General features: G+C 44.4%; 2 protein-coding genes across 4 annotated transcripts in view; both read left to right on the top strand.

Moving 5' to 3' along the window:
• The first annotated feature begins 9122 nt into the window (after positions 1-9122).
• Positions 9123-24980, top strand: ZFP37 (ZFP37 zinc finger protein). 2 transcript variants are annotated; one of them, XM_055271435.2, is made up of 4 exons: positions 9123-9374; positions 16391-16475; positions 16770-16904; positions 22263-24980. In XM_055271435.2, the coding sequence occupies exons 1-4, from the start codon at positions 9243-9245 to the stop codon at positions 23804-23806; spliced, it is 1896 nt and encodes a 631-aa protein (XP_055127410.1). In that variant the 5' UTR covers positions 9123-9242; the 3' UTR covers positions 23807-24980. The 2 variants fall into 2 exon arrangements, with proteins under 2 accessions (XP_055127410.1, XP_055127412.1); XM_055271437.2 differs by having other exon boundaries at positions 9135-9374; positions 16394-16475.
• Positions 16791-26916, top strand: part of ZNF883 (zinc finger protein 883) — an 83809-nt gene continuing 73683 nt past the window's right edge. The window contains exon 1 of one of the 2 annotated variants that reach the window (XM_063636126.1): positions 16791-16904. The gene's annotated coding sequence lies outside the window, so the exon portion shown is untranslated. The remainder of the gene's footprint in view (positions 16905-26916) is intronic. The other variant, XM_055271439.2, reaches the window with a different exon arrangement.

Genomic DNA, 26916 nt, shown 5'->3' on the forward strand with positions numbered 1-26916 from the left:
CTAACCTTGTTTTTACTCTAACTCGCTACTTTGAATCTTCGCTGTGTGTCTCTCTAATCACCTAGCCTTGCTTCTCACCTAAGTAAGGCTCTCTCTAGCTGGCAATGCTGGACAAACTCCAACTGACCCCTTAATTTACAAGACGCTAAGGGCTCCCTACCCAAGCCCCTTCCAAAGGAGTTGATCTGTGTAAGCAGATCCTCAGCATTTCAAGGGAACCCAATCAACTGATAAGGTACTGGCACAGTGTATGAAGTTCCCGGGATTTCTCTCAAAGAGATGACAACATAAAGCCTTGAGTTCCTGTCCGGCATAGCACCTATATCTAAGTGCAATGAAGGATTTAGAGCCCTGCACCTGGTACCCTTGCTCTTTGTAACCACTTGTCTTTTAAATTATCTCTCTATAACCATTTGTCTCTTTTGATTCCTGCATGGTTTTACTTCTGTAGAATTACTGCATTTGAGTTTCCCTCCCCTTCCTACACCAAGGTATAAAAGTTAATCAAGCCCCTTCCTCGGGGCCGAGAGAATTTTGAGCGTTAGCCATCTCTTTGGTACCGGCTTCAATAAAGGATTCTTAATTAGTCTCAAAGTGTAGCATTTTCTCTAACTTCTGTGGGTATAACCAAAGGAAGAGGTGTGGGCTTTGGTGGTGGACGTGTGATTGTCCTTCTTTGAGCCGAGAGCGTTGAGAAGCCTACCCGGAGTGACACCCGGATAGAGACCCAGCCATGTCGAGTCGCGGAAGTGGGGGTGGGGGCTTGGGGAGGTACCTGGCCATAGGTGACTTGCAGGGGAAAGAGAAATGCCCCCGCCACAGGTCATTTGCAATGGAAAGGAAAATGCCTGGTCGGTCAGCTTCTTCGCGTGTCCCAAGAAATGTCCTCGATGTTTCCAACCTCTGCCCCCAGGGTCAGGAAAATATTCCTGAGAGGGTTTGGTGAGCCTCTGGAATCTCCCCACCATTCCGTGTTTGCACCCTCGGCTTTGGCATGGATGACATGCATCCACGTTTTTGGAAAACAGTCGCCAAGTGATTAATGACCCTTGTGGCTACCTCTTCGAGTTTTGTGTGTGTATTTGTGTGTGTGTGTGTGTGTGCGTGCGCGCGCGCGCGTGTGTGTGTGTGTGTGTTCATACCAGCGTCCTATGCCTTGTTATTTAAACCTGGGATCTTCTCTCCCTAACTTCTAATGAACACCTGGGTAACTCTGGAGAAGGAGGTGGAAGGGGAATGTCCCACTGGGTGTCTCGGAACGGTGGCTTCTTTCTCGGGAAAAGAGGTGGGATGGAGAGAATTCACCCGAGCTCCTCAGAAAGGACCTGCACCGATGGCTGATAGGCAGCATGGGCTCAGGAGAGCAGGGAGAGTTAGGGGAGACACCCACGTGCCTGGAATAGTGGAAGGCCATTTGGAGCAAGCCTCAGATGGAGAGCTACGTATCCCGGTGTTCGGTCAATCCTTGTGAACCCGAGAGCGTTCCTACGGACGTCAGACTCTCTTAGAAGTGATCTCCCTTTGAAGTTTGGTCTTGCGATTTAATATTTCCTTCCCCCAACGGTGCCTTCAAGTATGAATGACAGTACATATGATACACATTTACCGAGTGTGACGTCTTCCTTAGGGAATTCACTAGAATCGGCCGAATTCACACAGTTATCACCCCACATGCGTCCCCTGTCCCTATCGGGAGAATTTTCAGCTCTACTCCCGTGGGTATATTCAAGAGAACCTTACATTCTGCTCCACCGTACTCACGTTGCCCTGCCATGGATATCCAGGAAGCACTCCACCTCTCTCTCGGAAACTTTGTGCCCTTTGACCCACATCTCGCACTGGCATCCTTTCCCTGCCCCTACACCTGCCCCTACCCCGGCCCCAGGCCCAGCCAACCACCTTTCTCCTCTCTACTTTCGTGATCCTCACCGCTTTCCATCCCACACCCCAAGGAGATCACGCAATACGGGTCGGATGGGCCTGGCTGACTTCACTGGGCACCATGACTTTTGGGTCCACGCACGACGTCTCGGACGACAGGCTTTCCTTTCCCTTCCCTGACGCGTTTCTTCTGCGAACCCTATTCCTTTATCCTTCTCTAGTCATCTGCTGATGGCTACCTAGGTCCATTCCACGTCCCGGTTACAGGCAGCGTGCCGACAACCAACACAGCAGGACGCATATTTGCCCCACATCCCGATTTTGTGTCCTTAGGCGATACGTCCGGAAGTGCGATGACTGGATCCCAGTTCCAGCAGTGATTTCTTGAGCAACCCCCGTATCGCCCTCGACCACCCCTCGACCAGCCCTTACTGTGTTGGCACCTCCCCCACCCAGCTGGCCTCTCGGCCCTGTCCTCAGGCCTCACTCCTCGCTGCACCAGGTCCAAGGTGGAGAGAGCGAGCCTGAGACGTCGGTGAAAGCCGTCAGGGCGTGACCGGATCCCATGGCACCGGCCCTGCGGACATTCCATTTCCTTTCGCCTGCTTCCTTTCTGACGGACGCCTCCGCGCACGTCGTTTCTAAGACTCGCCTGGGACAGCCTGCGCCTCGCACGTCTGACTCTCCCTGTCTTCTCTTACCGAGTTTCTCCTCCCCGCACCCCGCCGGGTCCTGCCTAGAGTGGTGCCCCTTCCTTGATTCACGTGCTCACCGAGCGAGCGACGCGGAGGGCTGTGGCGATACGCACACGATGATCCCATGCGCAGCCCGGTGGGATGGTCCCGATCTCAGAACAACACCCGTCGGGTACACAAAGGGGAGGGGAAAATCAGACCGTGAGGCCTAGGAGGAACGAACTCAAACCTGGCTGGTCGTGGGCAAAATGTGGCCCTCTGGCCCACTCTCCTCTGCTGCCTGTTTCTCGATAGAAAACTAAGTGGGGACGAAAGCACACCCCGTCCTTTCCGAACGTCCGTAGATGCATTCCTGCCGCCGTGGCGGAAATGCGTTTTTCCTCCGCAGACTGCAGGAGGAAGAGAACGTGCGGGACTCGGTCTCCCTTCACTCGAAATTGGCCCGACCCTCGGCATGGTGCGCACACACCCAAACACAAGCGCGCGCGCACACACACACACGCAGGTGCACACCAGGAAGTGGAGAAATCGTCAAACGCAGAGGTAGAGAGGACTTCGAAATGGGCAACGAAGTAGGGCACTTTTCTTTGAAATTACCGTGAAGCCCAGAGCTACCTTTGTCTCTGTTCTGCCACTCCGCAAAATTGCTCATCGCTTGCTGGAGAGGGAGTGCCAGGGAGCCAGGGAGAAAGCGGAACCCCTCCAATCCGCCTAACCTAATCAAGGCAGCCTGCCCCTGTGGGCGTGTCCGCAGCCAACCCTCCTGGGAACACCCAGCCGGGGGTCCTGGCTCCCTGTAAAAGCCCGCCGGCTGCTGAGCCCAAGCGGCCATTTCCCCGTTTGCGCTGCTCAGGCTGCCAGAGGGTAGAGCCTCCTCGCCCGGGATCACAGAGCTCTTTCCTGGATGGGGAACCTGTCCTCTGAAGCGGAGGGAGAAGACAGACCTCCCTGTGGAAAGCAGGGGAAGATGGAGAGCCGCAAGAATCGGGAGGGCTCTGAGAGAGGACGAGGTGAGTGAGGGTCGAGTGTCTTGTCTGTGCGGATTGGTGTGTGGAGGGGGTGGCAGGGGGCCAGGGAGGCAGGAGAGTTAGAGCTGGGGTGACAAAGAGTAGAGCAGCGGCCCCCGCCCCACGGGCCCTGATCCGGCAGGTGCTGGGGAAACGTAGGGTCAAAGAAAGGCAGACTTTTGGTGTGGTGGGTGGCTCCGCCAGCTGAGCCAACCTCTGGGTGCGCCCGCGGAGGAGGGTTTGCTGGAGGGTGCCAGGCAGCTGGGGAACAGCCAGAGTCAGGAGACAGGAAGGGACCCGGGGAGTGGGGCCTGGAGGTCTTGGGCAGCTGGAGAAAGAGGAGTGGGTGGGGGGCACACCTGGGAGCAGAGCCATTCCTGCCTTGAGGTCACTCTGGGAGCTTGGCCCTTGCAACCCTCCCGCAGCCGTCTACGGACGGGTCATGGCCCACTCACTGTCGACCTCCTCTTCCCCCGCAGCTTTCAGCGGGCACAGCCGGGAGGCCTCTGCGTCCAGGCACAAACGGTGGAGAAGCCCGGACGGCTCCCCTCGCAGTCCAGGCAGAGAAACCGGAAACCGAGGGCGGAAGGTCAAGCCACGACCAGGCCCGGCCGGAGAGAGAGGCCACGACACGCCCGAGTCCAGCAGAGCACGACGCCCCCACGAGCGCCGAGGAGGCAGGTTTAGGGGCTGGGAGCTTGGACGGGTGGGGAGGAGGGCGCAGGGCCCCGGGAAGGGGAGCGGGGAGTGGGGGGTCCCGAGGGGGCCGAGGAAGCCCCCAGTGCGCCAGGAACCCGGGCCTCCGGTGGCCCCAGATGAGATGTGCTTCAAGTTTGAAAGGGCGGAGAAGAAGGCACCCCGGACGGGGCACCGGAGTCCCCACGATGCAGGAAGGGGCCAAGAGGATGGGGCGTGGAGGCCAGCTGCGGAGGGGTGGGGGATGGAGGGCAGGGGGAGGCGGGGTCGGGAGGGGCTTTGGGACCTCGGAAATGGGTCCCCTAGCGCTGCGCGCAGTCCCTCTGACACCTCCCGCTCTGTCTCCCGCGCAGGTTCTGTTCCCAGCCCGAGGCGCCTGGAGGAGCCAAAGCACGGGCCTAGATCGCCAGGGAGGAAGAGCGGCCCGCAACGCCGCGTTGACGTCCGGGAGGAGCGACCCACCTCCCCAAAGCGCCGCCGACGCCACTCCCCAGAAGCCTGGGTCTCCCTCCCGTGCCCCCTCTCGCGAGTCGTCAACCACCTGGGCGGGCTGGAGGTGGCCCTGGGCGAGCTTCGGGCCCCGGGGGGCGCCTTCCTCCCGGGGCCCGCCGGCGGCACGCAGCCCAGCGCCTCGCAGCGCGCCTGGCTCACCTGGCAGCTGGCGCACGCCGGGGCCGCCCTGCACTGGGCGCTGGCCACGCTCGACAACCTGCTGGCTGCGGGGCCGCCGCCCTTTGCGCCCGCTCCCGGGTGGCCTTAGGTGCGCACGGGAGCCAGCACCCTCGCCTTGGGAAAGCTCGAACCCTCTGCCCCAGAGGCGATTCCGACTCTGCACTGCAAACTCTACGGCGCCCTGCAGGACGGCGGCCTCCTGCGCTTGGACGCCAGGAGCTTCCCGGCAGCAGCAGAGCAGAAAGAAGCAGGGCCCCGCCCCAGTTCGCCTCCCGCCCGCTCACGGAGATACAGACCGCTGCCTAGCTCTGGAAGCCCAGCTCTTGTTCCGGGCATCCTCAGGAAGACACGGTTTTTCCTTCTGGGGGCTCACCACATCTGGGACTTTGACGACTCGGGACCTCTCTCCCATTGAATGTTTGTGCGTTTTCTGGGAAAGTGAAATGTCTAACCTTGTTTTTACTCTAACTCGCTACTTTGAATCTTCGCTGTGTGTCTCTCTAATCACCTAGCCTTGCTTCTCACCTAAGTAAGGCTCTCTCTAGCTGGCAATGCTGGACAAACTCCAACTGACCCCTTAATTTACAAGACGCTAAGGGCTCCCTACCCAAGCCCCTTCCAAAGGAGTTGATCTGTGTAAGCAGATCCTCAGCATTTCAAGGGAACCCAATCAACTGATAAGGTACTGGCACAGTGTATGAAGTTCCCGGGATTTCTCTCAAAGAGATGACAACATAAAGCCTTGAGTTCCTGTCCGGCATAGCACCTATGTCTAAGTGCAGTGAAGGATTTAGAGCCCTGCACCTGGTACCCTTGCTCTTTGTAACCACTTGTCTTTTAAATTATCTCTCTATAACCATTTGTCTCTTTTGATTCCTGCATGGTTTTACTTCTGTAGAATTACTGCATTTGAGTTTCCCTCCCCTTCCTACACCAAGGTATAAAAGCTAATCAAGCCCCTTCCTCGGGGCCGAGAGAATTTTGAGCGGTGGCCATCTCTTTGGTACCGGCTTCAATAAAGGATTCTTAATTAGTCTCAAAGTGTAGCATTTTCTCTAACTTCTGTGGGTATAACCAAAGGAAGAGGTGTGGGCTTTGGTGGTGGACGTGTGATTGTCCTTCTTTGAGCCGAGAGCGTTGAGAAGCCTACCCGGAGTGACACCCGGATAGAGACCCAGCCATGTCGAGTCGCGGAAGTGGGGGTGGGGGCTTGGGGAGGTACCTCGCCATAGGTGATTTGCAGGGGAAAGAGAAATGCCCCCGCCACAGGTCATTTGCAATGGAAAGGAAAATGCCTGGTCGGTCAGCTTCTCCGCGTGTCCCAAGAAATGTCCTCGATGTTTCCAACCTCTGCCCCCAGGGTCAGGAAAATATTCCTGAGAGGGTTTGGTGAGCCTCTGGAATCTCTCCACCATTCCGTGTTTGCACCCTCGGCTTTGGCATGGATGAAATGCATCCACGTTTTTGGAAAACAGTCGTCAAGTGATTAATGACCCTTGTGGCTACCTCTTCGAGTTTTGTGTGTGTGTTTGTGTGTGTGTGTGTGTTTGTGTTTGTGTGTTTATGCCAGCGTCCTATGCCTTGTAACTGAAACCTGGGAACTTCTCTCCCTAACCTGTGATGAACACCTGGGTAACTTTGGAGAAGGAGGTGGAAGGGGAATGTCCCACTGGGTGTCTTGGAACGGTGGCTTGTTTCTTGGGAAAAGAGCTAGGATGGAGAGAATCCACCCGAGCTCTCCAGAAAGGACCTGCATCAATGGGTGATAGGCAGCATGGTCTCAGGAGAGCACGGATAGTCAGGGGAGACTAACAGGCAGAATAATGGAGGGCCATTTGGAGCAAGCCTCAGATGGAGCGCCATATATCGAGGTGTTCGGTGAATCCTTATGAAGCAAAGCGTGTTCCTAGGAACGCTATACTCTCAAAGAAGTAATGTCTCTTTGAAGTTTTGTTTCCTGATTTAGTATTTCCTCCCCCTCCGGGTGCCTTCAAGTATAAATGACAATAAATATGATACATATTTACCGTGTGTGACGTCTTCATTAGGGAATTCACTAGAATCAGCTGAATTCACATAGTTATTGCCGCACATGCTTCCCCTGTCCCTGTTGGGAGAATTTTCAGGTCTACTCACATGAATATATTCAAGAGTACAACATTACGTTCTGATCCACCGTACTCACTCATCCCTACCACATATATATATATATATATATATATATATATATATATATATATATGCTGGGTTTAAGAAAATCCTGGTGAAACTGTACTGCCTCTCTTTCAGATTTGTGAGGAAGAAAGGAAAGGAGAGGTATTTAAATAATATTTTACCTTTTTAGGACTCTAATATCAGGAACAATTAAAGTCAGGACCATATCTGACGCAGAAACAAAGCAATTGCCTCCCCCTACAAAGGTGATGCTCAAGGAATACTCTGTCAGGAACACAGTGTAGGGGGCCGTGTCTTAAGTAGGTGAAGAGGAATTTCAAGCCACCAATTATTTTTCAGTCTTCACTGAGTCCTTAGTTTAGTATTGCTGGATAACAAATTATCACCAGCTTTAGTGGATTAAAGCATCACCAACCTAGTATCTCACAGATTCTGTAAGGAAGTCTGTGTATGGCATGGTGAGGATGATTGTTAATTTTATGTGTCACCTTGACTGGGCTAAAGGATGCCCAGAAAACTGGTGAAACATTATTTCTGGGTTTCTTAGTGCGTTTCTGGGAAAAGATTAGCATTTGAATTAGCAAATTGAGGAAAGAAGCCCCCACCAATGTGGGTGGCCACCACCAAATCCACTGAGGGCCTGATAGGACAAAAAGGAAGAGGAAGGGTGAATCCTCTTTTCTATTTTTGTTTAATCTTTAACTTTTGTGGGTACATAGTAGGTGTGTATATTTATGGGGTACATGAAATAGTTTGATACAGGCATGCACAGTGTAATAATCACATCATGGAAAATGGGTTATCTATCCCCTCAAGCATTTATCTTCTGTGTTACAATCCAATCATACTTTGTTATTTCGAAATGTACAACTAAATTATTATTGGATATATACACCTGTAGTGCTATCAAATACTAGGTCTTATTCATTCTTTCTTTTCTTTTTTTTTAAAAACCCGTTAAGTATCCCCACTTCCCTCCCACCTTCTCTTTTTTCTTGAGCTGAGACATTCATCTTCTGCCCTTTGACATTGGAGCCCCTGGTTTCCTGGCCTTTGGACTCTGGACTTACATCATCCCTACCCCTCTCCACTCTTTTTCCAGTACTTTGCATAGCACAGCAGCTAACCTGCACATATTTAATGAATGTAATTAATGCATGAAATGGCGCATTGAGGAATTACTTCTCCAAGTGCTTGATTATTCTGGTGAAATATCTTCACCAAACCCGGGCTCTCACGCAGGAGTGGTGTGTTTACTTAACTTTCTGTTTCAGTTTTTCTTTTTTTTTCTTTTTTCTTTTTTTTTTTTTTTTTTTTGAGACGGAGTCTCGCTCTGTCACCCAGGCTGGAGTGCAGTGGCACAATCTCGGCTCACTGCAAGCTCCGCCTCCCGGGTTCACGCCATTCTCCCGCCTCAGCCTCTCCGAGTAGCTGGGACTACAGGCGCCCGCCACCACGCCCGGCTAATTTTTTATATTTTTAATAGAGACGGGGTTTCACCGTGGTCTCGATCTCCTGACCTCGTGATCCGCCCGCCTCGGCCTCCCAAGGTGCTGGGATTACAAGCGTGAGCCACCGCGCCCGGCTCTGTTTCAGTTTTTCTTATTGTTCTTATACTATGTATGAAAAGATTTATCGTATATCTCAACGATTAACGTCCTCTCCCTATAAAATGTTATTTGTTCGATCAGGCTTTTCTCCGTTCTACTTCCAATTTCTCGCATCCCACCTTTCTGAAGTCCGCACTAAGCATTGTGATTCCCGGACTTCTAGCCGCTGGCCGCACTGACATGTATTCGGAAAAGCAATTCCAAATTCTGTAAAATATCTTCCGGCAGTGACGCGACCCGAACGCCGGCAGTGGGTTGTCAGGCCCAGGTCACTCCTAAAGTGCGTAACCGAACCGGGTTCCGGCTCGCTCTGATCGCATCACTCCTGCACCCTGCAAGTAACGCCCTCGCCAGCTTCCACCTCCCGATCTAATTGTCCCAGAAGTCCCCGCACTTCCGCTGTACGGCTGGGTCTTTGCCAAGATGGCCGCGCCCGTGCGCTTTTACCGAAGGGAGCCGCCATCGCAGCTGCCGGACCCGCTAAGGCCGCCCTCCGGGTAGGCGCCATGTCGGTCTCCAGCGGCGAGCAGATTCTGACAAAGCCAGAGACCGTGGACTGGAGGAGAAGTGCGGGAACGACCAAAGAGGCCGGGCGACCACTGGAGATGGCTGTGTCCGAGCCCGAAGCCAGCGCCGCGGTGAGAGCTGTGATGAGGCAGGGTGTTTTGGCGGTCAGAGATGATCTACTTGAGGGGCAGTGATTGGAGTAGTCTGTGACGATAGGTGATTTGGGAATTGGTGGAATCGATGCTAGATGGTCTCTTGGAAGGTCAGTGTTCTGAGTTATCTGTGGGGTTAATGATTTGGCTTTAGGATATCAGTATTAGGAGGGATCTGCAGAGACAATGATGGGGAGGCGTCTGTGGCAGTCACTGAATGTCAGAGTTTGGAAGGGGATCAGAAATGGAGGCTTTTTGATGTGTCAGAGATAGGGAAGGACCGTGGGGGTTGGTGGTTTGGGATGTCTATGGGAGCCAGCGATTATGGGTGCCTGTGGTGGTTAAAGCCTGGATTATCAAAAAGGGTCAATGTTAGGATTTGGGAAATTCAGTGACTGGGAGCATCTGGGAGCATCAGAGCTTGGGGCTTGGGAGTCAGTGACAGTGATGTCTGTGGAAGTTTGATTAGCAGTATCTTTGAGGGTCAGTGGGTAATGGAGGGATCGGGGGGCCAGTGAGGGGGGAATATGTCTGTTAGAGTTTGGGGAGTCAATGTTGAGGTGTCTCTGGGGAGGTAGATGATTTGTATGTCATCTGGGGAGAAAAGGTAATTGGGGATGTATGCAGGTCAATAATTAGGTGGTGTCTAGCAGTAATAACTGTGCTTTGAGTAATGAGGTGATTAGTAGGAATTAATGATTGAAGATCCTCTGTGATTCTGTGACTAAAAGCTTAAGGGGGTCAGGAGTTTGAGGGGATTGCTGCATTTAATGATTGAGGGTTCTTCGGTGGTCAGTGATTGGAGATCTGTGGAGGTTAATGATTGTTCTGTGGAGAGTGATAGTTGGGAACTTGTAGAGATCCATAATTGGGAGAAGTTTGTGAAGGTTAGTGATTGGGGAGTATTTGGGTGTCAGTGATTGAAAACTTGCAGGAACAGTAGGAACAGTCTGTAAGATGAGCATTTATTTTATGCCAGGGAGTGTTTTTTATTTTATTTGTTTGTTGTTGTTGTTGTTGTTTTGCAATCCCTGCTTTGTCCTCAAAACCAGGGAATGTTTTAAATGCTGGAGAGTCACCAGGAAACAGAACCAGAATCCCTCCCTCAATGACTTACATTCTAGAAATATGGGAGATATCATAAAATATAAACAAATAAAATTATTCCAGACACTAATAAGTGCTGAAGTAAGAAAAAGAGGATGATATGGTACAGAGTGATTGAGGGTAGGGAGTGCATGACTTTAGCCAGGTTAGTTATGGAAAGCTTTCCTTAGGAAATGACAGTTGGGTTGAGGCATAAATCATCACAAGGAGGCAGCCATGCAGAGATCTGAAGAAAGAGTGTTCCAGGAAGAAAAATACATCAACTGCGAAGGACCTGAGGTAGGAGTGAACTTGATGTGCTTAAAAAAGAGAAGGAAGATTAGTGCTGTTGGAGCACAGTCAGAGGGAAAGTAGAAAGCTGCGAATCATAGTGGTAGGAAGGTATCAGATAATGTAGGATTTTATTGGCTAGGTAAGGATTTGGATTTTATTCTAGATGCAGTGAGAAGCCATTGAGTTTAAGCAGAGGAGTGACCTGTTCTGATTGATACCTTGAAAAGATTACCATGGCTACCTCATGGAAGATGGACTGCAGAGGGGCAAGAGTAGGTAGGTATAGGGAGGTCAGTTAGGAACTTTTTGCAATAGTCAAAGACAAGAGATTATGGTGATTTAGAATAGAGTTGTAGCAGCAAAATGAAATCAAATTCAGAATACATCTGGAGATAAGCAATAGAACTTATTAATGTGTTGATATATGGAGTATGAGGGAAGAGAAGAATCGAGATTTACATCTAGACTTTTAACCTGAAGAACTGGAGAGATGGTGATTCCATTTTCTGAATGGAAAGGGTTATGGTGGAAAAGACTAGATTTGGTGGATGGAAATGGGATCTGGGGTGATGTCAGTGGCTCTATTTTGGCCATGTCAAAATGCTCATTGCACATCTACCTAGAGATATTGTGTAGCCACTATATATATGAATCTGGAACTTAGGAAAGGTGTGAGCTAGGGAACCATTTTTTAAAAGCATCACAATAAAGATGGCATTTAAAGCCTTAAGATTGGCTTGGGTCACCTAGGAAGAGAAGACAGATAGGGAAGAGAAGAGAGCCAGGGACGGAGGGCTGGGTCACTCTGACATTTGAAAGTCTGGTAGAAGACAAAAAACAACAGAGAGAATAAGGGGTGCCCATTGAAGTAAGAGGAAAACTGCAAGTGGGTGTCAAAGTAGCATAGAGAAGAAAGCCTTTCAAGACAATAGGAGTAATAAATTGTCATATATGCTTTTGAGTCCTAAAGCAGGACTAGAGATCATTTGATTTTGTCAGTATGTAGCTCAATGGTTTTTTTGATTGATTAGAACTCCTTTATTGGAGTTAAGGGGATAATATCCTGTTAGAGTGAGTTGAAAGAATGAGAGGTAATGAAGTGCAAACAGCAAGTATAGGCAACACTTATGAGGAGTTTTGCTGGTAAAGGAAGCAGAGAAATGGACATTGTATAGGATATGAAATCAAGAGGGGGTTTTCTTTAGATGAATGATATTAAGGCAACTCTGTGTGTCAATAGGAATGATCCAAATAAAAGGGAGAAATAGATGTTACAAAAGAGAAAGAGGTACTTGCAGGAGTGACGTCTTTAGGAAGGCAGTTGGGGATGGGATTGAGAGCACAAATGGAGAAACTGGCCTTAGGTGAGAGAAGGAAGACTTTCCATTTTAACAGAAGAGAAGGTATGTTATATATGAGTTTGGAAACAGGTTAATGGAATTGGTGGTAACAAGACAGGGTAATTCTTGTCCATTTGGATTTATTTTCCTTTGAAAGCATAAAGCAAATTCATCAGCCAAGAGTGGGGAAGGAGTAGATGTTGGAGTTTTCAGAGTTAAAAAGGAGAATGTTCAAAATAATCATCTAGGAAAAAGGAAATGTGTATTTTCTAGGGTTAGGTAGTAGGACTACTGACAGGATTAGATGCCCATTTGGCATATGTGTTATAAATTTGAAGTTAGTCCACTCAGCACAGTTTGATTTTTCTCTTGCAATGTTCAGTTGCAAGGTTGCAGGCAGAGATTAAGAGGAGAGTTGGATTTAACCAAGGTCGAGGCTTTGATAGGTGAGTACAGTGGAGAAGAGGAGCAAGGAAGTTAAAACTTTATAGTTTTCAATTGATTGTGTATGGTACTAGAACAAGGAATCTGAACAAGAAAGAAAGGCTAGGTAAAGGTGGAAGATTGTGAAAAAGTGGTTAGGATCAGAGGGCTCAATGAGTTTGGAGAATTATTGGAGTGAATGTACGAGAAAAAGTAGCAGGATAGGAAATGATGGTCAGAGGGTGGAATGTCTTAGAGATTTTTGGAGGTGGTATAGTGATGGCAAGGTGTAAGTGCAGATGATTGATGAATAGGTGGCTGAATTTGAGTGGAGAAAAGGTTGTTGACCTCATGAAAAAGAGAGGCAAGGGTGTTGAATGGCTCTTCCACATTGATATGGAGGTAGTGCAGCATGATGGCAGGAATTTAGCTGGTGCTAAAGTTTTCAGTGACTGGGGTGGGATGACTGCAGAACAGAGCTAACACAGAAGTGAAAAACTGCTATCCTTAGACAGGCCTGCTGCAAGGTCTGCTTTTTGCTGGCATCTGGGAAATTAGATTTCAGGAAGGATCCCACCATTCCCGGAACTGATTAAGAGTAGTTCCCAGTGCTTAAAGAATACATACAGTGTGGTTTATGCTGAACACCTGCTTTCTTCTGGGAGTCTGGAATTTTTGTACATGCAGGCAGAGAGTGCCTACCTGACCAGCCCCCAGTGAAACCCTTAGGCAGTACTGGTCTCTAATGAGCTTCCCTAGTAGACAACATTTCATACATGTTATTATAACTCACTTCCAGAGGAATTAAGCATGTTTGTTTTTTTTTTTTTTTTTGAGACGGAGTCTCACTGTCGCCCAGGCTGGAGTGCAGTGGCGTGATCTCGGCTCACTGCAGGCTCCGCTCCCTGGGGTTCACGCCATTCTCCTGCCTCAGCCTCCCACGTAGCTGGGATTACAAGCACCCGCCACCTCGCCTGGCTAATTTTTTGTATTTTTAGTAGAGACGGGGTTTCACCGTGTTAGCCAGGATGGTCTCGATCTCCTGACCTCGTGGTCTGCCCACCTCGACCTCCCGAAGTGCTGGGATTACAGGCGTGAGCCACCGTGCCCGGCCCATTAAGCATGTTTTATATGACTTCACTGGGAGAGGACTCATGGATGCTGGTGCCTGGTGTCCTCTGGACTTTACCTCATGCTGATTAACTGACTTTGCTTTGTACACTTTCGCTACGATAAATAATAGCTATGAGTACAATTATATACTGAGTCATGTGAGTCCTCCTAGCAAATCACTGGACCCAGAAGGGTTAATGGCTGAAAACCTGGTGATACTATAAATAAGCTATGGATTTTGAAGGAAGAATGAGAAATGGTTGAAAGTAATCATTTACCTCATCTTTAGACCCTGAGGTACATGGGTCATGGCAGGGAGGCGGGTGGTGCAGGAAAGACAGCCTCCAGTCCTCTGAGGCTCCTGTAAGGAAGCAGGACCCTCAGGAGACAGGTAGATTTCAGGTAAAACATGCAAATGAAGGGAGTGGCTAAAGAGGTTGAGGGAGGAGTGGAATTTGCTGGTAGTAATTAGAGTTTCTATAAAGGCCACTGCTTGAGAATTCTGTTGGTGTCAGTGATTGGGGATTGATAAGATAAGGGATTTGGGCTAATGGGAGATAGATTACCATGTGTCCTGTGGGTATCATTGGTTGAGGAACCTGTGATAATATGTGATTGGAGTGTCTGTGGGGGCAAGTGACTGGGGAGATCTGCTGCTGCTACTGATTGGGAGGTTTGCTTTACCCAGTCATTTTGGAACTATAGGCCCAGTAATTAGGCAAGGCTGTCTGTATCAGCTCAGTGATTGGAAGGCCAGTGACAATCAATGATGGAAGATTATTGGTAGTCAGTGACCAGAGGTTTGTGGGGTTAAATTGATTACTTTTGCAGGTAATTGAATGGTGGTCTGGCCAGGCGCAGTGGCTGACATCTGTAATCTCAGCACTTTGGGAAGCTGAGGTGGAAGGATTGCTTGAGCCCAGGAGTTTGAGCCCAGCCTGGGCGACATAGCGAGAACATGTCTCTACAAAAAAATTTAAAGACCAGTCAGGCATGGGTGGTGCATGCCTGTAGTCCCAGCCACTTGGAGGCTGAGGTGGGAGAATTGCTTGAGTCCAGGAATTCAAGGTGTCAGTGAGCTATGTTTACGCTATTGCACTTCAGCCTGGGCAACAGAGTGAGACTTTTTCTACCCCCCCACCCCACTGCAAAAAAAAGAAGGAAAAAAAATTTGTTGTCTGTAAGGATAAGGGATTATCTTTAAATGTTAGACAAACATGTTTGAATGTATATTTATTAGTATCAAAATTCTCCCATAGCTGTGCCATCCTCCTCCACCTGCCTAATAAGAGGACTTCAACATACTTTAATTTCTTCCCTACTCCCACCCCCCTAGTTAGTGTTCTGCTTATTTTTTAATATCATACCTCTTGATTTTAAGGATACTTTCATAACAGTTGTACCAGCACATTATCAAGTTACTTAGATTTAACCAGACATTTTGCTGGTTGTATTTTTCATAACTCTCTCTTGTATATTAAGTCTTTCCCAATTTTGAAATCTTTATTCTGATCCATTTTTACTTCTTTTAAAAATCATTCATTCTCTTTTTCTGCTTGTTTTCCTCTTTCTCCTCCCCTTCCCCCTTCCTCTATTTCTCCCCAACTTTCTCCTTTATTTCTAAAGAACATTGGTAGTGTACTTTCTGCATTCTTACATGCCTAAAATATCTTAATTTTGCTGCCAAACATAAATGACTTTTTTTTTTTTTTTTGAGATGCAGTTTCTGTTGCCCAGGCTGGAGAGCAATGGCTTGATCTTGGCTCACTGTAACCTACACCTCCTGGGTTTAAGCAGTTCTCCTCCCTCTGCCTCCTGAGTAGCTGGAATTACAGGTGCCTGCCACCACGCCTGGCTCATTTTTGTATTTTTAATAGAGACCATGTTGGCCAGGCTGGTCTCAAACTCCTGACCTCACACGATCCACCTGCCTTGGCCTCCCAAATTGCTGGGATTACAGGCATGAGCCACTGCACCTGGCCCATAAATGATTTTTTTGACTGGTTATAAAAATCAAGGGTCTCAATTCTTCTACCTCAGAACTATAAATACTGCTCAATAGCCTTTTAGCATCCCCTGTTATAGAAGAGAAGACAAAGATTGATTCTGTTCCTTTTTTCTTTTTCTTTTTTTTTTTTTTTTTTTTGGCTATTTGTCTTTCTCTCCGATATGCACGTGATTCTATCCTCTTGAATAAAGAAATTCACAATAGGGACGTTTCTGTTTGTCGAGACAGGGTCTCACTCTCTCAGCCAGGCTGGAGTGCAGTGGTGTGATCTCAGCTTCCTGTAGCCTTGATGTCCTGGGCTGAGGTGATCCTCCTGCTTCAGCCTCCTGAGTAGCTGGGACTACAGGCATGCACCACCATGTCCAGCTAAGTTTTGTATTTTCTTGTAGAGATGGAGTTTTGCCATGTTGCCCAGGCTGGTCTCAAACTTCTGAGCTCAAGCAATCCTCCTGCTTCAGCCTCCCAAAGTGCTGGGATTACAGGCATGAGCCACTGTGCCCAGCTCAGTAGGGACATTTCTTAATATGGTTTTTGTTTCTCAAAATAATGAAAAATTGAGTAGAGAATAGGTATCCTTTATAATATCATGATCAACAGTGAGTAGTCATGGTAAGAACAAATTATTATCTTGTCCAAATCACTCACTAAATGTGGATAACATTAGCGTGAACAGGAATATGCTATCACAGGTATCAGTAACATTCAAACATGTGACTATGGCCTTTACCTAGAAGGAATGGAAGCAACTGGATCCTGCTCAGAGGAACCTGTATAATGATGTGATGCTGGAGAACTACAGCAACCAAGCCTCAATGGGTAAGAACAATTCCTTTGTAATTCAAAATATGTCCACTGTGATACCTTCTCTCTGGAGTCCTTGATAAGTTTGGCCTTCATTTTTGTGGGTCAAAGGGCTTTCTTCTCTTTTGGGTACTAGGCAGGGTATTTGTGCCCCTGCCTCCAAAATGGAAGGTCTATTTAGTTGACCTGGCATTCACATTGTGAAATTCCAGAAGCCATGTATTCTTTAGGCCCTGAAGTACAAATGCTGGGGCTTCATTTCTGGGATGGTTGTTCTAACACTCAGTTTCTGCTATTTCTCATGAGCAGGGTGTCAAGCTCCCAAACCAGACATGATCTCCAAGTTGGAAAAAGGAGAAGCACCATGGTTGGGGAAGAGAAAAAGACCCAGTCAACGTTCTTCAAGTAAAATAGCAAGATCCAAGCAAAAAGAAACTGATGGAAGTAAGTTGTAACTTTGAAATTTTTCGGAGAGTAATTTATTCTGAAATTCTTCTTAAAGATCCTAGACCTTTCTTTCTTAACTAGAAAATAGCAGTAGAAAAAATCAGGATTTCCTGAGGAAAGAATATTTTGAACTACAAAGATTCTGTAACCTGAGAGATTCTAATATCTCTTCCTTTTATGAACTTGTTCACATGAGAGGTTCTATGTGAGGTTCGCTATAGTAGAGAGCTAGTGTTAACTACAGGAGTTTGGTTATATCACCTGTATCAGTCAGTTTCCACTCAGTTTTGCTCCACGAAGGAATGAGCCCCTGAAATCTTAGTTACTTACAATAAGAAAAATTGATTTCTTGCTCAAGCCACAGCGCTATTCCATGTTATCTTTATTTGGGGACCTATGCTGAAAGAGCATTCTCCATTTGGCAAATTCTGGTCTCATGGCAGAGGGAAAAAAAAGGGTGAGTGGAACCACATGGTAACTCTTAAAGTCACTGCTTGGAAGTTGTAGATATCCCTTTCAGCTCATATTTTATTGGTCAAAGCAGGCCATCTGGCCACTCCTGAGTTCAACATGGTAGGAATGTATAATCCTTCCACTGGGAAGGGTGCTATAATTCAAAAGGCTATGCATTTGGAAGGGGCTGGGAGGTATAATCTTGACACAGGAAACAATAATACTATCTGTCACACCAGTCAGGTTGTGGTAGGATAAAAGGTGAAAACCAGGGCTCTGAAACTCAGTACCAGCCCCTCAGATGCCTAACTGATCCTTCCATATAGCCACATATCCTTATTCCTATGCTCAATTGCTCAATCTTCAGAAGGAGCAGTGGCCCTCTTAGCTGTTCTTGATCCTACTCCTGCTTCCCTTATATAAATCAGTGCTTTTTTAAAAAAGCATCCTCCCTTTTCCTAATATCCTCAGCTTTTCTCCTTTTCTCTACCCATACTCCAAGACCCTAGGGTATCAAATTTTCTCCTATGTATTTGGACATTCTTAGATCTGCCCTGTTTCCAAATCTCTTGGCATGATGCTCCTGCCCTGAGTTATTTCCATTTCTCTCCTTTCACTATGAAATTCTCTAGACCCATGATCTATAGCACATCATCATTTCCATTTTCTCCTTAACCCCTGCAGTCAAATCCCACAGAATTCATGCCTCTATCTAAATTTCTGACTTTAAGGTCACCACTGCTTACTTTTCAGTGCATACTTTAATCATTTTTATTAGCTCGAAGTTCTCACTCACCCAGTTTGAATTGTACAACTTGAATCAGATCTTATCCTCTAAGGGCTTCTTTATCATTTACTTACTAGCTTCTCTTCCTTCTCATTTTGCTGAGGTGTCCCTAAGGTTTTGTCTTCTACCGTCTGTTCTTTTTAAAAATTGTATTGATTATTCATTGTGCAAATAAAAGCTATTTATTCTACATTCGTGACTTCCAAATGGACATCTCCAATTCCTTTGTCTTATACTCATATTTGACCTACTTACACAACAGCTTATTCTTAGGATATCAGAAATGGAAAGCTTTGTCTTTCTCTCTAAATTAGAGGTTCTTTTCATCTCCCCTGTTTTTATCAGGGTATCTAATTATAGGACTGTCTCCCATAGAGTTACTATCCTATCTTCAGTTTCTGGTTCTTTTTCTCAATTTTCAGTGTCATCACACAAATCAGGTTCATATTATCTCATACTTAATTTTTCCAATTCTTAGGTAAATTTGCTAAATTCATTTTTTTTCCTAATTTTTTCTCTTTTTTTCATAGAGACAGGGTCTTGCTATGTTGCCCAGGCTGGTCTTGAACTGCTGGTCTCAAGCAATTCTCCCTCCTCAGCTTCCCAGTGTTGGGATTACAGGTGTGAGCCACCATGCCCAGCTTTAATTGATCTTAGATGTTACCACCAAACATTAAAATATTCAGTTATTATTTATGTTACCATAGTCCCGAAATTATTAATAGCAGAATATCTGCTATGTCTTTTAAGTTTCTTTTGACCCTGAATTGTCCAAGACTGTATGAATTTCCTGAGACCAGACGAACCAGTCTTTCAAATGACAAATGAAGAGACTCAATGGAGTTTCTGATTCATCCATTAATGGCTCCAGTTTTGGCTATCCTTACTTTTCTTGTTGACATTTTAAATTACAGCTAAAAAGCAATCCTGAGTCATTTAATACATCTTTATCATTGCTACAATGACTCTCTTCTTGGTTTAGTTCTTTTTTTTTTTTTTTTTTGAGACAGAGTCTGGCTCTGTAGCCCAGGAAGGATGGAGTGCAGTGGCACAATCTCAGCTCACTGCAAGCTCCGCCTCCCGGGTTCACACCATTCTTCTGCCTCAGCCTCTGGAGTAGCTGGGACTACAGGTGCCCGCCACCATGCCCGGCTAATTTTTTTGTATTTTTGGTAGAGACGGGATTTCACCGTGTTAGCCAGGATGGTCTTGATCTCCTGACCTCGTGATCCACCCGCCTCGGCCTCCCAAAGTGCTGGGATTACAGGCTTAAGCCACTGCCTCTGGCTGGTTCAGGTTCTTATATACTACTTAGGTGGCTCTTCAAAGAAGGACTGTTCTATTCTCTCCAATAATTTGCTGGGCCAAGTGAGCTCCATATTTGTTTCTGAAGTTACAGTTGTTTTAGCTTAGCATTTATGTTTTAGTTACTGTCTCAAATTCAAGAAAAACTTCCAGCCTTAGTCAATTGCTCTTCCAGACCCAACTCTTCTCTGGTATTACCATATTACTATACCAATTTACTTGTTCAAATTCTCCTCCTTTCCTTCATGGTGATATTTTCTTGTAGTACCTTGTGTCTTTTCCTGCTGGCAGATATCAGTTGGGACCAGCCAAATTCATCATTGTAAAGGTTCTTATAATATTACATGTCAAGGGGAAATTTTTCAGTTTTGATTCCTATCTTTCCAGAAGGAAATTTTTCGTCCATGTTTTCCATCATCCTTGGGCATTGAAAGACACAGCCTTAGCCGGGCACGGCTCACGCCTGTAATCCCAGCACTTTGGGAGGCCAAGGCGGGTGGATCACGAGGTCAGGAGATTGAGACCACGGTGAAACCCCATCTCTACTAAAAACACACAAAAAAATTAGCTGGGCACAGTGGCGGGCGCCTGTAGTCCCAGCTACTCAGGAGGCTGAGGCAGCAGAATGGCATGAACCCGGGAGGTGGAGCTTGCAGTGAGCCGAGATTGTGCCACTGCTCTCCAGCCTGGGCAACAGAGCAAGACTCCGTCTTAAAAAAAAAAAAAAAAAAGAAAGACACCGCCTTGTTATGGTACCTAAAAGTTTGTTATACTCTCTGCATCACTTAAAATTTCCTAAATGAAAAAGCAGCCAGCAACTGCACTTCTCTAGACTCCCTAATATATATATATGTATATCTCTGTCTGTATCTATAGATATATATCTGTCTATACATATATACATATGTATCTGTCTATATATATAAGATAGATATTTTATTTTTCAAAAACTGATCTTCTGCAACATGGGAATTAATCTCTCTAATGTCCTTTATAAAAGTAATAATATTTCCTTTCTATCCATTCAGATACCATAACTCTTCTCGGTTTGAGTCCGGTTTTCACTTTCTCAGTGTAATGTTTCTTTACCATCAAGGTGGCTATTCACTTCCTGCTTCTTTCTCTCTGAAGTCATGGGGATTTTTATATCTGCTTCTCTCTAAAACTGTGTAATTCTCACTCTGAAGCTTTTTCTGCTATTCCATGCATATAGCATGTAGCTGAAAAATGACACCCCTAAATGGTGGCCCCAGCTCTTAAGATTGTAGGTTTTTATACACGTAGTATCCATAGTTAGCTAACAGAAGTCTATAAATTTCAATTTCAGGTTCTTAGGCAAAAGGATATTATTGCACTACCTGGTGTTTACCACTGTCCAATCAATTGTTTTTAGCCAGAATTTGGATTATGTAGTACAAACATAGTGGCCCACAGCTTTCCGTGTGGGTAATGGTCTCGGAGAAGGGAAGCAGGGATTAAGAAGACATCTCAAAATGTGTAAGTGTATAATGTATGGCAGAAAGAATGTGAGCAACCACTTAGAGCTGGGAATAAACTTAAAAATTTATAATTGACAATTAGAATGACCTGAAAAGAACAAATATATATTCCATAGCAAACTATTGGAAAACAAAACAAGCTTGGATGTACACTATAAATCAGATTGAGTAAAGTTTGTTTGCTAAGCTAATTACTACGAATTTTATCATTCGATGAAAGCATCAGGTAATTTAGAGAAACTAGGGATTTTTAAAGTACAAGAATATCATTTTAGGGGTCATTTCAGCAGTAGCAATGGAAAGGAAAAGATATGTCAGCAGGAAAAGATCTAAGCACTACAAGATAAATTCACCATGAGTAGTATAAAGTGGATAACCTTCCTATTTGTTCTCTCAGCCACTTATCAGCTCATCAGTACTTCTTGGTGGACTCACTTTATTTTTCTTTTCTGGCTCTTTTGGATATAATAACAAAAGTTTACATTAGCTAGCTTCAGTAAATGCAGGAATTTGCGATAAGGACGTGGGTATATCCCTTACAAGCTAAGGGCAAGATAGTTCAGCCAGTCCTCACCAGGGACTAGAAATAGGGACTAGAAATAGGAACTAGAAAGGAACCAGGAAGCCATTGGGAATTGAAATTGTGCAAATGATATCTTTAAAGACACAGTTCTTATGCCTCTGCTTCTCTGTGTGTGTATGTTTCATACTTTGATTTGATGAGCTTTCTGTTTACGTAGAGAAAATATGGCTTACTAATACCTGCTTTATATAATTTCTAAATTTAAGTACCAAGTGGAGACTAACTGGAGTCAAATTTGTTAGAAGAAAGAATCTTGCTGGACATCTTGGTTTGAGTCAGATTTGTCTCCAACTGTGCCCATGGAGAATTGGGGTAATATAGTATAGGCTGCAGGAGCAATATACTATGGCCAGCTTGGGAGTTATCAGAACTGGGCAGCTTGGGCTTATAAGAAACCTCAGAAAGTATCAGCTACAATCATAAGCTCTTTTAACTCCATGTATTCCCTGTTCACTTCTCCCTGTGTTTATTTCATCTTCTATCCCAGGTTACACACTTATATTTTTAAGCAGCAAAAACTTTAAAAAATCACTATTGTCACTTTTCCCACCTCTTTTTACTTCAACATTTTCCCCCTCAAGTCCATTCACCCTAGTTGTTTAATTCACATTGGTATACCAGGCTTGAATAAAAATTTAACCCTACAACAGGTCATTTCTTTACAAGTTTTATTCCAAAATATAGGACTACAAAGATTCACAAGAATATCTCACTGAATTCCATTTTAGAAGTCCAGCTAGATGATCACCAGCTTGAAAATAACCAGAAATCTCAAAACAAACTCCTCAGGGAAGTTGTAGTCAAGAAGAAAACTCAAGCTAAGAAGAATGGCAATGACTGTGGTTCACTGGGGAAAAAAAATAATTTGTATACAAAACATGTTCCTTCAAAGAAAAGGCTTCTTAAATTTGAGTCATGTGGAAAAATTTTGAAACAGAATTTAGATTTACCTGATCACTCAAGAAACTGTGTAAAAAGGAAATCTGATGCAGCTAAAGAACACAAGAAGTCATTCAACCATAGCTTATCTGATACAAGGAAAGGCAAAAAGCAAACTGGAAAGAAACATGAGAAATTATCCAACCATAGCTCATCTGATAAGTGTAACAAAACTGGCAAAAGACATGACAAATTATGCTGTCATAGCTCATCCCATATTAAACAGGACAAAATTCAAACTAGAGAGAAACATGAGAAATCATCCAGCCTTAGCTCATCTACTAAGCATGAAAAACCTCAAGCTTGTGTGAAACCCTATGAATGTAATCAATGTGGAAAGGTTCTCAGCCATAAACAAGGACTCATTGACCATCAGAGAGTTCATACTGGGGAGAAACCATATGAATGTAATGAATGTGGGATAGCCTTTAGCCAAAAGTCACACCTTGTTGTACATCAGAGAACTCACACTGGAGAAAAACCATATGAATGCATTCAGTGTGGCAAAGCCCATGGTCATAAACATGCACTCACTGACCATCTAAGAATTCATACTGGAGAAAAGCCCTATGAATGTGCTGAATGTGGGAAAACCTTCAGACACAGCTCAAACCTTATTCAACATGTGAGATCTCACACAGGTGAGAAGCCATATGAATGTAAGGAATGTGGGAAGTCCTTTAGGTATAACTCATCTCTTACCGAACATGTGAGAACACATACAGGTGAAATACCATATGAATGCAATGAATGTGGAAAAGCCTTTAAGTATAGCTCATCCCTTACTAAACACATGAGAATTCATACAGGTGAGAAACCCTTTGAATGTAATGATTGTGGGAAAGCTTTCAGCAAGAAGTCACACCTCATTATACATCAAAGAACTCATACTAAGGAGAAACCTTATAAATGTAAAGAGTGTGGAAAAGCCTTTGGACATAGCTCATCTCTTACTTACCATATGAGAACTCATACAGGTGAAAGTCCCTTTGAATGTAATCAATGTGGGAAAGGCTTTAAACAAATTGAAGGCCTTACTCAACATCAGAGAGTTCATACTGGAGAGAAACCGTATGAGTGTAATGAATGTGGGAAAGCCTTTAGCCAAAAGTCTCACCTCATTGTACATCAGAGAACTCATACTGGGGAGAAACCTTATGAATGTAACGAATGTGAAAAAGCCTTTAATGCAAAGTCACAGCTTGTTATACATCAGCGATCCCACACTGGAGAAAAACCCTATGAATGTAATGAATGTGGGAAGACTTTCAAACAAAATGCATCCCTAACTAAACATGTGAAAACTCATTCAGAAGAGAAATCTCATGAGTGAAGTTAATGTGGGAAATTTGTTAACTAAATTTAAGGTTTTGTTGAACCTTGGAAATATGCTGAATTTAAACAGTGTTAGAAAGCCTTTAGCAAGATGTCACACCTTGTTGTACATGAGAAACTTTGAAAATGGATCTTCATATAGAATCAGTGGATGGAAACAAGGGTTTAAACTTGATACAAAACCTTTTATAAAAAATATTGTTTTAACAATACTCAATTATTATAAATGATCTACATGTTCAGATTGAAATTGAAAGCTTTAAAAATTGTGAATAACTTGAATATTCAAAGCAATGGAGAAACAAGTTATATATGCTGACAGTTCCTGTGTTTCTTCTTGTTTTGTACTTAAGCACCATATATTAGAGTTGAATTTGCATGTCTGTTTATTGCCTTATGTAAATGATTGTGGCCATCTGTATAAGCCTCTTCGACATTTTCACTTAGCTCTTTCTTAATGTCTATGTTGGCTTCTGCATCAGCAGAAATCTTTTTAAAAGAGTTGTTACATATGTAAAAAATGTTAACAGGAAAACCAGAGAAAATAAAGCAGCTGAGGATACCAATGTGCTGGTAGGGAGTGATATTCAAGATATATTGTGAAGTGTAAAAAAGTAGGTTGCTGAACCATGTATATAGTATGTTCCCCTTTGTGTACAAAAGGGTCTGTTTGTTTAACCTCTATCTCTTATCTCTGTATGTGTATGTATCTTTGTATGCATAGATACATGTATTTGTATGTGAATAGACTTTGAAAAAATACAGAATAAACTTCATGGTGGTTGCCATTGGGCACAGGAGTATAGGATTGGAGTCTAGGATAGGAACAAGACTTCCTTGTATATTTGGATTTTTAAATCATGCACATGTATTATTTTTATAATTCAAATATTTTAATATGCATAAATCAACATTATTTAAGGTTGTCACTGAGCCTCTCCACAATGTTGTTTGACAGAGTTAAAATCTTTGTATGCTTATTCATGAATGATGATGAATCTAAAGTATATAGTATGAAACTTGATGTTGAATTCATAAAGACTTTTTCTATCAAACACAAATTCTTTCATTAACATAGTGAATTATAACAGCACTATGTTTCTACATTTGCCATTTTTTCAGACTGATGATGAATTGTCATTGCAGGTGAATGAAAGTGATTTTCTGAATAATCACCCTGTTTTATCTCGTATTCAAAGAACTAACACACGAACACCTCAATCAGGGAATTCAAATGAAACAAATGTCACCCCTCTCTGTTCTCACTCAATATTGGGTATTGTTTACTGGATCACTGTACTCTTTCTGAGTGAACCCAGAGTTGGCCTCAGAATCATTGTGCAGCATGCATTCTAGAAGGTACTATGCATCAACTTGGACTGTCACAGGAGACCTATTTGCCATTGCACACCTGGATTTTTTTTTACTCTTGAGCCATAGATTAAAAATACTTCTGGCTAGGCATGGTGGATGCCTGTAATCTCCAGCACTTTGGGAGGCCAAGGTGGGTGGATCACTTGAGGCCAGGAGTTTGAGACCAGACTAGCCAACACAGTGAAACCCCATCTCTACTAAAAATACAAAAAATTAGCTGGGCATGCTGTAATCCCTGTAATCCCAGCCACTTAGGAGGCTGAGGCAAGAGAGTTGCTTGCACCCAGGAGGTGGAGGTTACAGTGCACTCCAGCCTGGGCAATACAGTGAGGCTCTGTCTCAAAAAAAAGAAAACAAAAACCCCACAAAACTTCTGAACTATTTTAAAATCTAAGTTGTTACACTAAAAGCAGAGACATAAGTACAGAAATGGTTTTCAAAAACATACCTTTATTTTAATACAATATTAATTTACATAATATAAAATATAATTTGGCATGTTATCTTTTATATTTTTTAAAGCACAATCACTACATTATTTCATTTATTCCTCAGAACTAACATATGAGCAGTAATCAGGACTTGTCTAGTCATGTTCAATTCTGTTGAGTAAATATTTCACCTAGACAGTAATTTAGCATTAATAATAGGCCCTAAAGAAATATGTGCTTAAATGCCATCTTTACAAATATTTATCATTCAAGCTCCTTCCTTCCTGACCTCATTTCAGAGAATTATAATGTGTTAATATAATATATTGAGAATGGAATATGTGTTCGTGTTTGTGCATGTGCACACATGCATACACGTGCATGGGCTGAAACCTCAACTCATGAATATATCCCCTCATTTCCAAGTAACTTATTTATCGCATGGGAAGAAAATGCAATATGAAAGCCATTTCTACCCATAACTTCTTAACAATTGGAAATATAGCACTATGCATAGAATGAGTCATCACTGTCTAGAGCTGTAGAAAGCCTGCACTTTTTAGAAGGATGAAACAGTTGCAGGTTACGGCTATGTTGAATTTCCACATGTCTTGGGGAACCCATAGTATTGCCACACCTGAGACAGTGGGAATTATAGGTATGCCTAAATGGTATAGATGAATGCTGAAAGCCATTTTGTGCTGTAATAAAATTAATTAAAAGTTAGCATCGATGAATGAGGAAAGGATGTCTAAATACAGTTGGAGGTTAGTATAGGAAAACAGACACACAGAGATAAGTCTGAGTCAATGATACGTAAACTTTTGTGTGCATGAAAATTGCCTAAATGATTTGTTAAAACACAGACTTTAGAATGCAAATTCTTGGGCCTCATCCCAGACGTATTTGATCAGAAACCCTGTGGGTGGGGCTTGAGAATTTGCATTTTAATAAGTTTCCAGTGGATTCCTGTGCTGCTGGTCTGGGAACCATCCTTTGAGAACCACTAATCTAAATCATTGTGTAAGTAAGCTTAAAAATTATTTTTAAACTGTTTTTGAGATCCTCTTTAAGAAAATGAAGGGGCATAAAAGTAAATTATTATTAACAGTTTTGAAACATATATTTATTCAAGTGATATGATCATCTAAGTGCCTGAGATACAGCAGTCTACAAAACAAAAAGAAAGCAAACAAACAAAACAAAACCCTGTTCTTATAGACCTTAATTCTAGAGGAGGACATAGGCAATAAATAAACAACTACAATATAAAGTATAACAGATCATCAGATGGCAAAAAGCA

The sequence above is a fragment of the Symphalangus syndactylus genome, chromosome 3 (assembly GCF_028878055.3).
Source record: "Symphalangus syndactylus isolate Jambi chromosome 3, NHGRI_mSymSyn1-v2.1_pri, whole genome shotgun sequence".
NCBI lineage: Eukaryota > Metazoa > Chordata > Mammalia > Primates > Hylobatidae > Symphalangus > Symphalangus syndactylus.

Bases quoted from the DNA above. Each gene is read 5' to 3' on its own strand.
- ZFP37 (XM_055271435.2), top strand. From the start codon at position 9,243: ATGTCGGTCTCCAGCGGCGAGCAGATTCTGACAAAGCCAGAGACCGTG. The intron at 9,375-16,390 runs GTGAGAGCTGTG...GCCTTTACCTAG, and splicing joins AGCCCGAAGCCAGCGCCGCG to AAGGAATGGAAGCAACTGGA. The intron at 16,905-22,262 runs GTAAGTTGTAAC...ATTCCATTTTAG, and splicing joins GCAAAAAGAAACTGATGGAA to AAGTCCAGCTAGATGATCAC.